This window comes from Ceratotherium simum, chromosome 7 (genome assembly GCF_057802395.1).
Source record: "Ceratotherium simum simum isolate JZ-2026a chromosome 7, ASM5780239v1, whole genome shotgun sequence".
Lineage (NCBI taxonomy): Eukaryota > Metazoa > Chordata > Mammalia > Perissodactyla > Rhinocerotidae > Ceratotherium > Ceratotherium simum.
In genome coordinates, this window is record NC_141906.1 from 34,739,883 (window position 1) to 34,754,195 (window position 14,313).

The window sequence follows — 14,313 nt, forward strand, 5'->3', positions numbered from 1 at the left end:
GAATCAGAATCTGCATTTAAACAAAATGCCCGGGTGCTCCTGTGCACACCGGTTTGTGAAACCTTGCTCTAGATCATGGTTTCTAGTACCTCCGAGAACAGGTCCGCCTGGAAGGGATTAATGATGCTGGCAATGGGAACTAGGGGTTCAGAGGTCCTGGGCCCCATGTCTGAGCCTCCTCTGAGCCAGGCGGGGAAGCTGGCAGGGATCACAATGAGCATCAGGTGGGCACGCAGGGGACTGCAGCCAGCAGGATCTGAGGCGGGAAATGCTTTGTTCAGTGGACGTGGAGCCTGGATTGTTGGGCATATCACACTGTGAGGTGCTGGCACTAAGGGAAGCATTTTGCCACTTGTGTCCCCAAGAGGTCCAGCCACACTGCACATGGGCTGGAAGTGCTGACAGGTGCTGCTTCCAGCTGACTTATTGACCCCACCCCTCAGATTCCTGAGCCCCCTACAAACCCTTGACATTCGGTCCAATTTGGGGCTGATTTAAACAAGAGTATACCCTTAGATAAGAAATTTCTAGGAATTTACTCTTGTACACCATTGTCTACAGGGGTGTTTATCACAGACATTTTTAATAATAGTGAAAAACTGGAACCAACCTAAATGCCCAATGACAGAGAACTGGCTAAATAAATTATAGTACATTTAGTTCACCTGTAAGTTAGCATACTCTGTGTACCTATTAAAAGTGATGTTATAGATGGATATTTAATGACATCGGAAAATGTTTGCTATGTATTAAGTGGAAAGAACAGGTTACAGAACTGTAAGCACAGTGTGATTCCAATTGGGGAAAAAGTACAACAATAAATTAGATAGATTACGGATAGAGGGGACATCAAAAGCTTGAGGGATATACAACAAAATGTTAACTGTATTGGGATTAGAGGTAACTTTAACTTCTTTGTAATTTTTAACTCTTTATATTTTCTATAATGTACATGTAGTAGTTTACTAATGTAAAAGAAACCCTAGTAAATTATATACACATGAGATATGGCCACCTCCATCTGTGCCTTCAGCTCAGGGCCATGCTCAGGATGGGGTGGGCCTTTTCTCATTTCTTCTGAGCACGATCCTCAGGTCCTGCTTCCTAAAGTCTTCTTGTTTTTACTCCCAGCCTGAGTCCCTCTGTCCCCACAGAAAAAGGGAGGCCGAGGCACGCCAGAGTCACCGGCCAGGGCTGCTGCCTTCACACTTCTCAGGGCTCTCTGGAGCAGTGTCACAGCAGCCTTCGGCTGTATCAAGAACACAGTTTACTCTCAAGCGACAGGGGAGTTTTCAATTTCCTAAAACTCATTTCTTGTCAACACTGGCTGCTAAATATTTTATGGCCTCTGGTCCTGTGGCACCTCGGGGACTTGGTTGCCCAGACCTTTCTGCCTGTCATTACGATGAAAAGATGGCTCCCTGATGGGTGGGTGGGAGGGGGAAGAGGGAGCCAGGGGAGGGAGAGGGAGAGGAATCGGGGAGAAGAAAGGAGGAGCAAGTGCTTTTCTGCTCTATGCTTTATGCCCGCAGGTGCAAAGGCACCTGGGAAAGAAGAGCAGGGCTCTTGGAGTCAGTGCTCGCTCTGTCGCAGTGCCTCTGCCAGATGGTTCTGGGCCAGACCAAGTACCTAAGCTTCGCCGCCTTCACCTCCCTATTAGTGATCATCGTGCTGAGGCTTAATTCCCCACCCAAATGGAGGGACAAGACTTATAGTTTCTGCACTTCCTCCAGCTCCCACATTCTACCGTCCTGAGGTGGAAGGGAGCTCCCTTGTCCCTCTCCCCCTCACGTTCTGTGCCTTTACTAAAGCACTCTGAGCTGACTGCCTTGGTTGCAGAGTTATTTTCAAAAATAGATTGTCAAATAAATGAAAGAATGAATGACTGGTGAATGGTAAAGAGAGAGCGAGGGATGTGGGGTCAGGACCCCTCACCTCCGAGCTCAGTTCCACAACGACAGCAGGTGTGATCCCACTCAAGTTACTTAAACACTTTGAACTTCTTCCTCCATATGGGAAAGGTGGTAACAAATACTACATAGAGTAGTTGTGAGGATCAAACGAGACAACGTACAACGTACAAGGAAGGTCTTTGTAAATTATAAAGAGAACTAGTATTTACAGCCTATTACTAGCTGCCAGGCACTGTGCTAGGCAATTTATGTACATGATTTCATAAAGAAATTCATTTCCACATCCCTGATGGAACCTAGCACAGGGCTCTGCATTTATAACTGCCTTTCCTTTCACCAAACCTCAGTTTCCTTATCTGTAAAATGGGGTAGATAACATCTACCTCCCAGGATTATTATGACAGCTAAATAAGAAAAGTGAAGTTGTGCTCATCTCTGTATCCCTATCTCTAATAGTGCCTGACACGTAATAAGTTTTCAGGAAATCATTCTAGACCTTAAGTACAGAGTTATATTCTGTGTCTGTGGTGGCTGCAGCCTGCTGAGTTGAGACCTAATCCCGTTTCAAACAGGTTGCAGCATCTTCCGTGCCTCGTCCACTCTCTGCCTCCCTCTAGCTTCTCCTCAGGCCTGGTCTTCATCTCCTCCCAGAGGAGCTAGTCTATGTTCCTTGGTTCTCTTCTTCGCACTCTTGCCTCAAGCTGTCTTCTTAGCTCTCTGGCTTACCCCTCTGCTCCCCATGGGACAGTAAAGTAGCTGGATGTATATAACAGAGGAAGCTCTGACAATGAAAGCCAGTACCCCCTGCCCATATGTGTATATAAAAATACATGTCTGTGTCGGAGAGTTTGGTAAAAACAATCTCATGCTTAGATTCAGAGGAGGCTGGTGGAGACCAGGGGCATAGAGACTTCAGTCCAGGATTTCTGAATCTAAGTGTGTTTTGTCCCCCTCCACAACATGCCAGTTATCTTCTAAGCCTTTGATCTGGTTGCTTGGCAGAACCTCTATCTGAAGTTAAACAATTTTCCAATGTGTGGATTGAAAATTTTCGGCACCCTGTGCTGGCTAGCGGAGGGCCCATTTTGAGAATTGAAAATACTTGTACACACATCCCTAGGCTGTGGCAGCTTCCTAACGGGTAATTCAAGCCTGCTCACAGACTAGAGAGGGAAACTCGAGCCAGAAAGGGGAAGCCTGCCAAATTGGAAAGTCAAGTGGCAGAGAACAGATTCCATTCTGGAGTGTAACAATCACATTAGCTGGTGCAGAGGGAAACCACACCAGCATCTGACAGGGATGTGACATGGGTGCTGGGACTGCCAGCAGCAGCCATGGGGCTCTGGGGCAAGAGGCTGTGCGACACATGTCAGTGACAGAGGCAGGCACGATGAGTGAGGCCTCCTAGCCTCTGCTGCCCACTGAGTACAGGGAGCAGGTCTGCAGTCAGTGGCAAAGGGCCTGTGTGTGTGCAGGCTCCCCTAGAAGTGAGGGGGTTTAAAAAGCTAAGTGTGGCTATCGCTGACACCAATTCGTAAGTTAATGTAATTCAAGCCTCCTTATTTCCTTGGTTTTGCTAATGTTGGCAAGATGGATGTTCACTGATTCAGCACCGGCCAGGCCCTGCTAGAGGATCTAGCAATAAAGGACACATCCCTTGCCAAGTCACTGCAGGACAAACTAAGGACACACTGAATAGCCAGTCACTTGTGTCTCTCTCGGGTCTACACTGGGTTTCTGGTGTCCACCTACTAAGATCCAAACTTTTTGGCATGTTATGGTAAGGTCCTTTCCTAACTGGCCCCAAATCATGCTTTCAGTTTTAACTCCTGCCACTTCCTTCCAAAAACTCTATGCCGAGGTGTTCAATTTTCCAATGTTCCGTGAATGTTCCAGGCCCATTAACATCTTTGTACCTTTGCACATGCTGTTCCTTTTGTGTGAAATGTCCCCTTTCTGCCTTGTCACCCAGTAAACCCCTATTCAACCTTCAAAACCTGGCACAGATGTCACCTCTGTGAAAGTGGGACTAGAACTTCTGTTTCTTGATCACCTCTGAAGTGCCAAGCAGTGCCAGGAGCCTTGCATGCACTGTTTCATGTATTCTCCAAGCAATCCTGCCAGGCCAGTATCAGTTATTTCCATTGAAAAATGAGGCTCAAAGGACATCAGGAACTTGTCTAAAGTTACTCAGCTAGTGAATGGCAAAGCTAAGATTCAGTCAATCAGTCAATCAATTACTAAATATTGGTTGTGCTCCTATGTGTACCAGGCACCCTGGTTACAGTAGAGGAAAAGACAGACAGAATTCCTGTCTTCATGTAGCTTACAGTCTAGAAAGAGAACAGACAATGTACAAGTACCTGAAAGTGTTTCCACGGAGGGAATTCAGGTGGCTATGGATTTAAATTGCGCTGTCTGAAGCTCTGCTGTCTTCGAGGCTTCCTTGGGTAGATTTCTTCACTGTCCCCTGAGCTTCCCTCTGTCACCCACATGTCACCCCTGGTGGTGACCTCCCAGAGCATGGAGCTGTACCCCACTCAGCTCTGTGTCCTTAGTGCTCTTCACAGGCCCAGAACCAAGAGTGTGCCCTTAAAAGGCTGTGCAGCACAAAGCCGAACAGCCAGCAGGCTGGCTGGGTGCCAGCGGAGAGGGTGTACGTGCAGACCCAGGGCTCCAGCAGACGAAGGTTTCTCCTTACCTGAGAAATATCCATGACAGAATCACAGCTGAGGGGCCGGGCCGAGGTGAGATCATTGGAGCCCAGCAGGGTGGAGATGACCCCATTCTGATCAATGCGTCTGATCATGGTGCCATCCACGAAGTAAATCTGCCCCGACTTGTCCACTGTGATGCCTGGGGCAGAGAAGCCAAAGCAGGGAATTCAGTGTTAGAGGTGGTGACAACCCACACACTTGTGGAAGCTCCTGAGTTGACAGAGCAACCCCTCCATGATTTGATTAGACCCTCCCTACAGATTCATTCCCCTTCTAAAGATGAGGAGACAGAAGCCCAGAGTCTTGAGTGACTTGTTCAAAGCAAGGATTAGAACCCAAGTCTTCAGATTCTCCAGGGCTCTGGTCCTTCCACCTTGCTGCCTCTGGAGATTTTCATCTATCACCTTAATCATCCACTAAAACTGGACTCATAACTTCTGGGGGTTTGTTAAGCACTAGAAGTAGTGGTAAGGAGGATCTTTTTCAATATCACAACTGTTAATTATTTAAACTAACCTACTTCTGAAGACCAGGAATTATAATAATCAAATCCCGCTTTTGGTAACAACTTTTCTTTTCTTCCAAGATAATCATCCTCCATGTTTTTCTATTCTATTACTATTCTAGTCTCATTGGTCATTATAGACATATAGAGCCTAAAAAAAGAATCCTTTGGATTTGTGTAGGGAATATTGGTGAATTTAATTTCTAAAAAAGGCACATCGAAGAGGAGAGTCAGAATTATTATTCAACGTCATTTAGTCCATTTACTAGACTGTCCTGCCCCACTAACTTTCTCCCTGACCAGCTATGTGACCTTCGGCAAGTCACTAAACATGTCTGTATTTGTTTTCTCAGCTGTTAAATAAAGGGATTGTTCTAAATCTTTACTCTTCACTCTTGGATGTGGGTGAGACTCACCTGGGAGCTTGCTAACAGGCACCCCCTGCCCCCTGCCAGGTAGCTGCTTCAGAAAATCTCAAGTGGAGCCTGAGCATATACTTGTACTTTTGATAAGCACTTGGGGCAATAATGATACAAATTAAAGTTTGAGAACCATTCTAGTCAATCAGTACCTCTTAACAAGTGATGTGTATCAGAATCACCCGAAGAGTTTTTTCAACATATACCTGCTGGCCTCACTCCTGGAAATACTAATTCAAGAAGTGGCTGGGACTGGGACCAAGGTGTGTTTTAAGAATGCTCACGGGTGATACTGACTTCCACCCCTGGGCCAGAATCCCAAGAGTTGGACAGACCCCTACCAAACGGAGAACCGCTCAGGGATGCTGCGGCTGAGAGACAGAGGAGACGAGACGTGCCCCCAGGGAGCACACAGTCGAGATAGGGAGGCACGGGAATGAGTCAGTCACATGCGGAGTACTCCCAGGGAATGACAGAAACCTGCGAAGGTTCGTGGTGAAATAACGGAGATTCTGGTCAGTTGTGCTCTGTTCAGCTTTCTCTGGGGAGGGAACTGAAAGAAGGGGTCAGAAAAAGCCTCAGAGAGGTGGAGACCCTCGAAGTAGAAAGCTTTCCAGTTGTACAACTTTGGGCAGGTCACTTCACTTCCAAGTCTCAGTTTCCTCATTGATAAAATGGGGATAATAACATCTGACTTGCAATAGTTAGCTGTCAAGAATTATTAATGACTTATAATTAGGAGAACGTGATCAGTACTTTGTGGGTTTCCTGAAAGTGTGGCTTTCAGGGCCCACGCGTCCATGACTGGTCAGCAGGGCGGCGTAAGACACTCAAGGGCCTCTGAGTGATGAAAACCCACTGGGGCAGTAGTTCCTTCTCCCCCTCCTTAGACTGTTCAGGGTTGGAGAGCGTTTTCACACAGAGGACCAGGCAGCCTCAAGGCGGGGAGAGTCTTTCTTCTGTCCTGCCTAGAATGTAAATTGATTACATTCTTTAAGTACCAAGACAGGAGTTTGCTTGTCTGCCTGGTGATGTTTTTCTCTTCTATCTGCTAAGACTGATGAGTGCTCCATGAACAATCGGGTTTCTTGTTTACAAAGTTGGCTGCACAGGCTAATAGAAATGATCTGTCCCCTGATTAATTACTTCATTTTTCTCCTTTTGTTGTGCTAAATAGACAGACATCTTTTCTCCTCCCTGCTGCAGAGTGTCTGCATATTGTGGCATCCTTGTCATTTCTATCTGGGTTAATTATAGGCTTTTGGGCTATTTCACTGCCACAACATCTGTGTGTGGGTTTGTGTGTGTGTGTGTGTGTGTGTGAGAGAGAGAGAGAGAGGGAAGGGTAGAGAACACACACTCGAAACATGTGTTTAGAGCAACTGAGAAAGACCTGGAGAGAATAAAAATTACACTGTTTTAATTCTAAGAGAGTAGAATGTTGCAAATGAAGGGGTGTCAGGGGGATCATTTAACCCAATCTGCACATCTACCAATGGGTAAACTGAGGCCCGGAGGAGGAAGTCCCAGAGCCAATGAGTGGCGGAGCAAAACCATAACTTGGGGACCTTAAGTGCAAGCCCAGTGTTCTCTCCATTCCAGGCTACTGGAATACCATTCTCAGTATTAGGAAATCATAATTAGGAGGGAGATTAACCACAGATGTCACAATATTCACCCCACAGGGTTACCACCTGACCACTCCAGGTATGTGGTAGAGATATATGATATATGATATGATATGGTATGATGTAATACAATATAATATAACAATTATAAAAGGAATCATCATTAATGGGGTATTTATTATGTGCCTGGTACCACTGTACTAAGCATTCACATTCCTAATGATATTTAATTTGTACTGCAACTGTACAGTATATCTCGATTTCACAGATGAGGAAAATGAGGCTCAGAGAGGTTAAGTGACTTACCCAAAGTCACACAGTTATTAGGTGGCAATGTCTGAATTTGAATATGGTACTGCCTGATTTCATTAGAGTCTTACTGCTTTGATTTGAAACCAGGCCCTGAAATCTGGTAGCATTTAATAATACAATCACTAATGATATTTTTATAGGCTATCATATGAAATATATTAATTTTGACCCTTAGACTGATCCTAGGAGGTGGACACAGAAGGTATTATTACTTCTATTTTACCAACGAGGACCCTGAAGCTTAGACACTGTAGGTCACTGGCTTTAGGGCCTGCAACACAGTAAACACTCCACTGATGGATGTTTATTGATAATGACAGCTTCTCCTCCAAAAGGCCTTCCTGGTCTCCTAGGCATGGGGGCCTCTCTCAGCTCTGGACTCTCGTGTGCAGTTCTTTCTCCTTGCATCTCAGAGAGTACTTCTTCCTCTCTCCCATATCAGAGTGATTCACGTTCAAGTCTTATTTACTCTGCTACAATGAACTTATCTATGCAACCACAGTGCATTGCACACTCAGTAAAACTTGCTGAATAACTGAATGAAAAATTGTGATTGTGGGTATAAAGAGGTCCAACTTTTTGAAGGACTCAAAATTGAAATTTACAGTTAACCCATCCTACAGCACATAGACATGTGCAAAGATGATACACTGCAATGTTTTTATAAAACAGTAACGTGAGAGATAGCATAAATGTCCAACAGTAGGGGACTGATAAATAAATGATGGACATCCATTTGATGGAATACTATATAGCCATTAAAAATGAGTACAAAGAAGACTATTTAATGACATGGAGAAATGTTCATGATATATCAGTTAGGAAAAAAAAGTAGGTTACTAAAACAGTTTAATGTGATCCTCATTTTGTTTGCTTTTGACGAACATTACAGGCATACAAATGCACTTAGAAAAAAGACTAGAAAGAAGATAGGAAATGATAACTGGGAATATTTCTGGCAGGTGGGATTATGACAATTTTAACTTTTCTCCATAGAATTCTTGGTATTTTCCAATATTTTTTGTAATGACAAACATGTATTTTGGAAATGGAAACTACCCTCATAAATGTTACCGATAGTATTTAAAAAGCTAGGCCTTACCCCTGGGGTTGGTAAGTGTGGCTTCGGTGGCCTTCCCACCATCCCCGCAGCGAGTGTCATCAAAGGGGAGGCACTGGTCACCTGTCCCCGCGACCACCTCAGAGTTCTTGACAAGGTCCTTCACCACCACGGTGGACTTGATCTTAAAGACCCGCCGGCTATTGGTGTCAGAAAGGAAGACGGCCCCGCTCATGGGGTCTGTCGTCAGGTAGTATTTATGTGCTGGACTGTGACTGGAAAAGAAGGACATGCCAGTTGGTGAGCACTTTCTTCTCTCTATTAGGTAGCCAGAGATGTAAAACTTGAATCCAAGCAAAAATGTCTTATGGGGATAATGTCCCAATTTTGGGTGATGGTTCCCCAATTTTTCTGACCCCAGTGGTTGGTCTAACTACTCCCTCACCCAACTATTACTGCAAAAGCCTCTTGCCAATGATTGTAAACCCAGCCCAGTGCCATGCCTATATCAGGTGCTCAGTATATGTTTTCTTAAAAAAGATTATCAATGAGGTTTACCATAGGTGGCCTGTAAATCCAAGCCAGAAACATGAAAGGGCTTGACTTTAAAAAACACTTCAAGAGTTTGACACTCAAGCCCTTCTTCCACAGAATTTTTACAGCAGCCGCACCGCCATCTTGGGACTGACTGATAAGACCCTGGCCAGATCTGACTCCCGGCTGGCATCAACACCGTCTTCTGTTGACACTCATGTTATACTTATCAGGAGCCCAGTAATCTCCCTCCTGCAGTCGGATATAAATGAATTGCAGGATTAGTTTGTAATTTGCAGCACTACCCAAGGAAAAATAAACAAAACAGAGGAGCAGTGCTGATGATGGTTCTGTTTCTGGAAAACAGTCATAAAGACAAGGCTATGCAACAGAGGAAAGTGTTAATCCTCTAGGCACAGGGTAGGAAAAATGCACAGGCTTTGGAATCAGATCAGTCTGGGTTCCAAGTCTAGCTCTGTCATTTCCTGGTTCTGAAACTTGGGCAAGTTACCTTGTCTCCTGAGCCTCAAGTTTTCTTCATCTGCAAAATGAGGACGTTAACAGCTACCTTGCCAGTATACTGGGAAAATTACATAAAATCACATGTGGCAAATATTTAGCATAGTGCATGGCACATAGTAGGTACTCAATAATCATAATAGTTGTCTTAATTACTAGTCATTATGTCTGTTTTTGCATTTGGAAAAGACTATGGAGTAGACATTTCTTATTAAGCCTGAATTTTTCCATCACATGGTACTGATTTACAATTTCTTCCAAGTCTAGGCCACATTGGACTTGGACTCATAACTCCTGGGAAACTAATTTTCAGTTCCTGTGCATGGCCTGATTGTTCCCAGGCCCTCAAACTGCATCTCAGTATTGGCAACCCCTTCGAAGTCTCTGGAAAGTCTTCTGATTCAAAAGAATCTCTCTGTTCAGGCTGGATGGCCTGGCACTGACCATTTTCACTGGACTGTGGGACAACTGTGCTAGGGGATTTGGGGGCAGACTGATCAGTGCCTAGAGCACTAGAGTAGGGGCACTGTATACCCCTTCAAGATGCAAGTAAGAAGATCAGAAAAGTCTAGAAAGAAGCTATTTTACATTTTATTGGGCATGTAAATTTCGGGTTCTTTTGAAAAATAAAACTTTATTTTATATATTGGTGTTTTTGAATTACATTCGAAGACTGAGGCACTGTAATCTTTTCAGTGTTAAGGTCCCTGAAGGTCTTAATCTAGCCCTGACTATCGGTCATCATAACCATCCCTTGCTTTGGACGATGTCTTGGGGACTGGCCTCCACACCCAAGGCTTTCCTTCCTTTGTTTTCTCTCCCCAAATCTGACTAAGACAACATGATTTTCTCCAGGAACTTGTCCTGCCTCTCTAGCCCTAATGCCACTGTTGTATCACCTCCTTCTGAGATAAAGGGGAGGTCTCCCTGCCTGCAGCCTGGGTGCTCCCCAAGCCATTCGTCCCTGACATAACCCAAATACCAACATGTCATCTCAATGCTGTCCTTTCCAGGACTCCCCATTTCTTACAAGCTAAGTGCAGACACCCCAGCCTAGCAGCACCCAAGGCCCTTCATGCTCTGCTGCTGTTCCATCTTCCCAGCCTCTTTCCAGCCATTTCCTCACAGAGGCCCTGTACTTCAGCAATCCTGACAACCTGTCTCTCAACATGCCTTCATGCCTCTGTACCTGCCGTTCCTGCTCTGTGGAATGTCCTGTCCTCTTCCCTTTTCAGCCTGCTGAACTGCTACTCACTCTTCAGGAGTCAGCTTCAATGGTACCTTTTCTGGCAAACCTTCCCGACCTTTCCTCTCTGTGCACTGAGATTCACATCTGTTCATGTCTGGATTGCTGGACACTTAACATAACACTGTGGCTATTTATTTATGTGTCTGTCTCCCAAATCTGACAGTCAATACTTGAAGGGAAGAGACAGGATTTTACTCATTTTTTATTTCCAATGTTCAGCTGGGTGTCTTCTAGCCCATAGCAGCTACTTGCCAAAAATGGATGGCATCTCCATTTTTAGTTTATTTGAATAGTATTTTCAACCAAATTACTTAGCTTTTCTTTTACTTCTCTTTTGGGGTGGTGGTAACAGGAGAGACGTCCTGTTTATCTTGAAAGGTCCCCTGTGACTTATCCTATAATGCAGCAGAGATCGAATCCTCCCAGATGACACCGATTCTGGCTAAATAAAATGCAGTGACCTTAGATCCTGCTCTGCCATGCTGGGGCAGGCTTGATCTTTCTGCTTTCTTGATGACAGCTATGGGGTGGGGGTGATTATTTCATTTCTTTGAGCATCATTTATGGTAAACTGGTGCTATCCACCTTGGCAGAAAATGAGTCCCTGAGGGAGTATGGTGGGGGGCCCTGTCCAGTCAGATTAGCCCCCTGAGTTTCCGGCTCATGTCTTCCTGTACTGCCCCAGAGAAGTGCCACTCATGTGGGCCTGGGCATCTGCCTGCCATATTTGGAAACCATGGCCTTAACAGCAGTGCTTTTCAAACTTCAATGTGCATATGAATTACCTGGAGATTATGTTAAAATGCAGATTTCAGTTCAGCAGGTCTGGGGTGTGGCTTGAGAGTCTGCATTTCTAACAAGTTCCAGAGGATGCTAATGCTGCTTATCTGTACTTCAAGCAGCAAGGTCTTAGAAGACTCTGAAAACCATAAATGTCTTCAGAGCATGAGATGGAAGATGGCCTATAGCTGAGACCCCAGGCCCAGTTCTGTGGACAGGGACTACATCTGATCCAATTCTGATCCCCAGTATCCTGAGCAGGGCTGGGCACAGAGGATGGTCACAGCTTTGTATCTAGAGTCTGCCATAGGAGTTCTGAAGACCCACATTCTTTTCTATTTCCTTGAACATAACCTTGGTACCTCCCGAAGCTACGTAAAATCTTGGAAGCTATAAGGGTATCATTCCTGAAGTTAATGAGTTGAAGTCAAGCCTTACTCTGTCCTCTTTCTGGATGGTGTAGGGAATTTTCTGCGAGCCCAGGAGTCTCTTGGGATGAAAGGTGATCTATTCCCTGCTTCTGAGTGAGAATTCTCCCTTTGTTTTGGAGTAAGGTCTGCCTTGTGTAAAGAAGCATCAGGTGGCAACCTGGCAGAACTTGATCCACTGATTCTTGGAAGCAGTGAGAAGAGCTTGAGCATTGGAGCCACACAGGGGCTCAAACATCAGTTCTACCGCCTCCTTGTAGGTGACCTTGGGCAAATCACTTCATTCTCTGAGCCTCAGTTTTTTCATCTAAGAACTGGGGATAATCACATCTATTTCAAAGGGCTATTTTGAGGACAAAATTGTAAAAAGAATGTAAATCCCTGAACACAGTGCCTATTCCATTAAAAAATAAAAATGCCCAATAAATGGCAGCTGGTCACCTTGAGAAACCTCCAGAATATTTATGTTACTACATAATGGAAAAGCCAAGTATGTCAGACTTAATATTGTCCTGTCCGACCTATTTCCTGTGGCAGTTAAGGGCTCTGGTAGAATTAACATAAATTTGTGTAGCTGGGTTTGATGGAGACTTGAGCATTGGAGCCACACAGACAGGGGCTCAAATAGGCTTCAAATATTCCTCCATGACCCTGGGAAGAAATTGGGGAAGAGGTGAGGATGCTTGTTCCCTGAAGGGGTCCACGGAGGAAGATCCCAAAGGGCTAAGGGTCCCTGTGCTGAGCATGCCCAGCATGGTGGGTTGGCATTGAGGATGAAAAGGCCAAAGGCAGGGATGAGCCTGCCCTGGGGACTCACACACAGACTCAGGGCACCAGCCTGGAGCCAAACGCTATTCCTGGGAGCAGCTGAGACAGGAAATGCTAATGGATGAAGAGGACAACATTTTAGAATTTCTTTAATCCACCTCTGACATTTACTGATGGGGACACTAAGGCCCAGAGAGAGGAAAGGATTTGCCAATATCTAAGTGCCGGTTAAAATCAGAGCTGGAACCCAGGTCTTCTCACTCCTGATTGTCTTTAGGAAACTGGAGAGCAGAAAGAAATTCCTCTTTTCCTTTCCACTTTGGTTCACTTTAGAAATAGTTTTTAGCACCTGAGAAAACAACAAATTGAGAGAGGGCAGGAAGCTGGCTTTGAAATCATACCATGGATATCTCAAAAGATGACAAAACATCAGAAACAAAAGGCACCCAAACCACAACTCTCTCAATTTACAGATGATGGGACTGGATGCCAGAGAAGCTAGGTGGTCAGCCCAAGGCCACAGGACGAATGCACAGCAGAGCTGGACAAACACTCTAGCCTCCTGGCTCTTCCCAGCTAGGTCTTCTTGTGGCCCCTCTATGTCCCAGGTAGTTACCACCACTGGTGGGAAGTTTTAACATTAAATGCTAGGTTTTCATCCAAGATCTTAATATGAAATGTACTTCTGTGTTTTCTGTAAAACTGAACTTGAGGGCACATATCAACGCATAGTTCAGTACCATCCATACAAAGCTCATGGAAAATCTCTTCTAGATTTCAGTGTTAGGAAGAAATATTCCTACTCTGAGAAGTGGGCATATTTTCCCATTTCTGATAATGCAAATCATGAAAATAATTATGTTTTCCTGTTTACTCTGGCTGCCAGGAAGCTCAGAGTCTAATCTGATGTACAATCACATATATCTGTTTCCTCCTGTTTGTTTGTTTCCCAATTTCTATTTAATTTACTTTAATTATGTGTGTCTTTGGTTGTAAGAGGACTGAATTCCTTTTTGGGAAAGGTGACGGCATCATCTAATTGTTATGATGATGATAATAATAAGAATAAGAATACTTGTTATTACTACTACCATTTCTGGAGCGCTTCTCTGTGCCTGGCACAATGCTAGATACTTTACAAACATCCTTTGTAACCCTTATAATAACCTCCAAGAGAGATTTTATCAACCTCAAATTAGAAACTAAAGCTCAGAGAGATGGAGTAATTTTTTCAAGGCCACACAATTGGGGAGCTTTGGTGTTTTCATCTGTAAGTTGGAAGTAATCATGAGAACCTACTTCACAGGGTGTTTGGGGACAGAATGCTATAATCCATGTAAATCACTTAACCCCCTCTCTGCTACACACTAAATGCTCTATAAGTTAATTATTATTATCTTAAAAAATATATATGATTGTTACATGAATAATATATCTAATTATGGAGATATATAGATATAATAATTATCATATTTTAGGTC

The 14,313-nt window shown here is 44.4% G+C and overlaps 1 protein-coding gene across 1 annotated transcript in view; it reads right to left on the reverse strand.

Annotated features, from left to right (window-relative positions):
* The window catches only part of TENM4 (teneurin transmembrane protein 4), a 404,318-nt gene that overhangs the window by 40,164 nt on the left and 349,841 nt on the right, over nucleotides 1-14,313 (reverse strand). The window contains exons 22-23 of the mRNA XM_014790360.2: nucleotides 8,597-8,829; nucleotides 4,615-4,769 (exon numbers count right to left, since the gene is read on the reverse strand). Coding sequence (XP_014645846.2) covers nucleotides 4,615-4,769; nucleotides 8,597-8,829 — 388 coding nt within the window. The remainder of the gene's footprint in view (nucleotides 1-4,614; nucleotides 4,770-8,596; nucleotides 8,830-14,313) is intronic.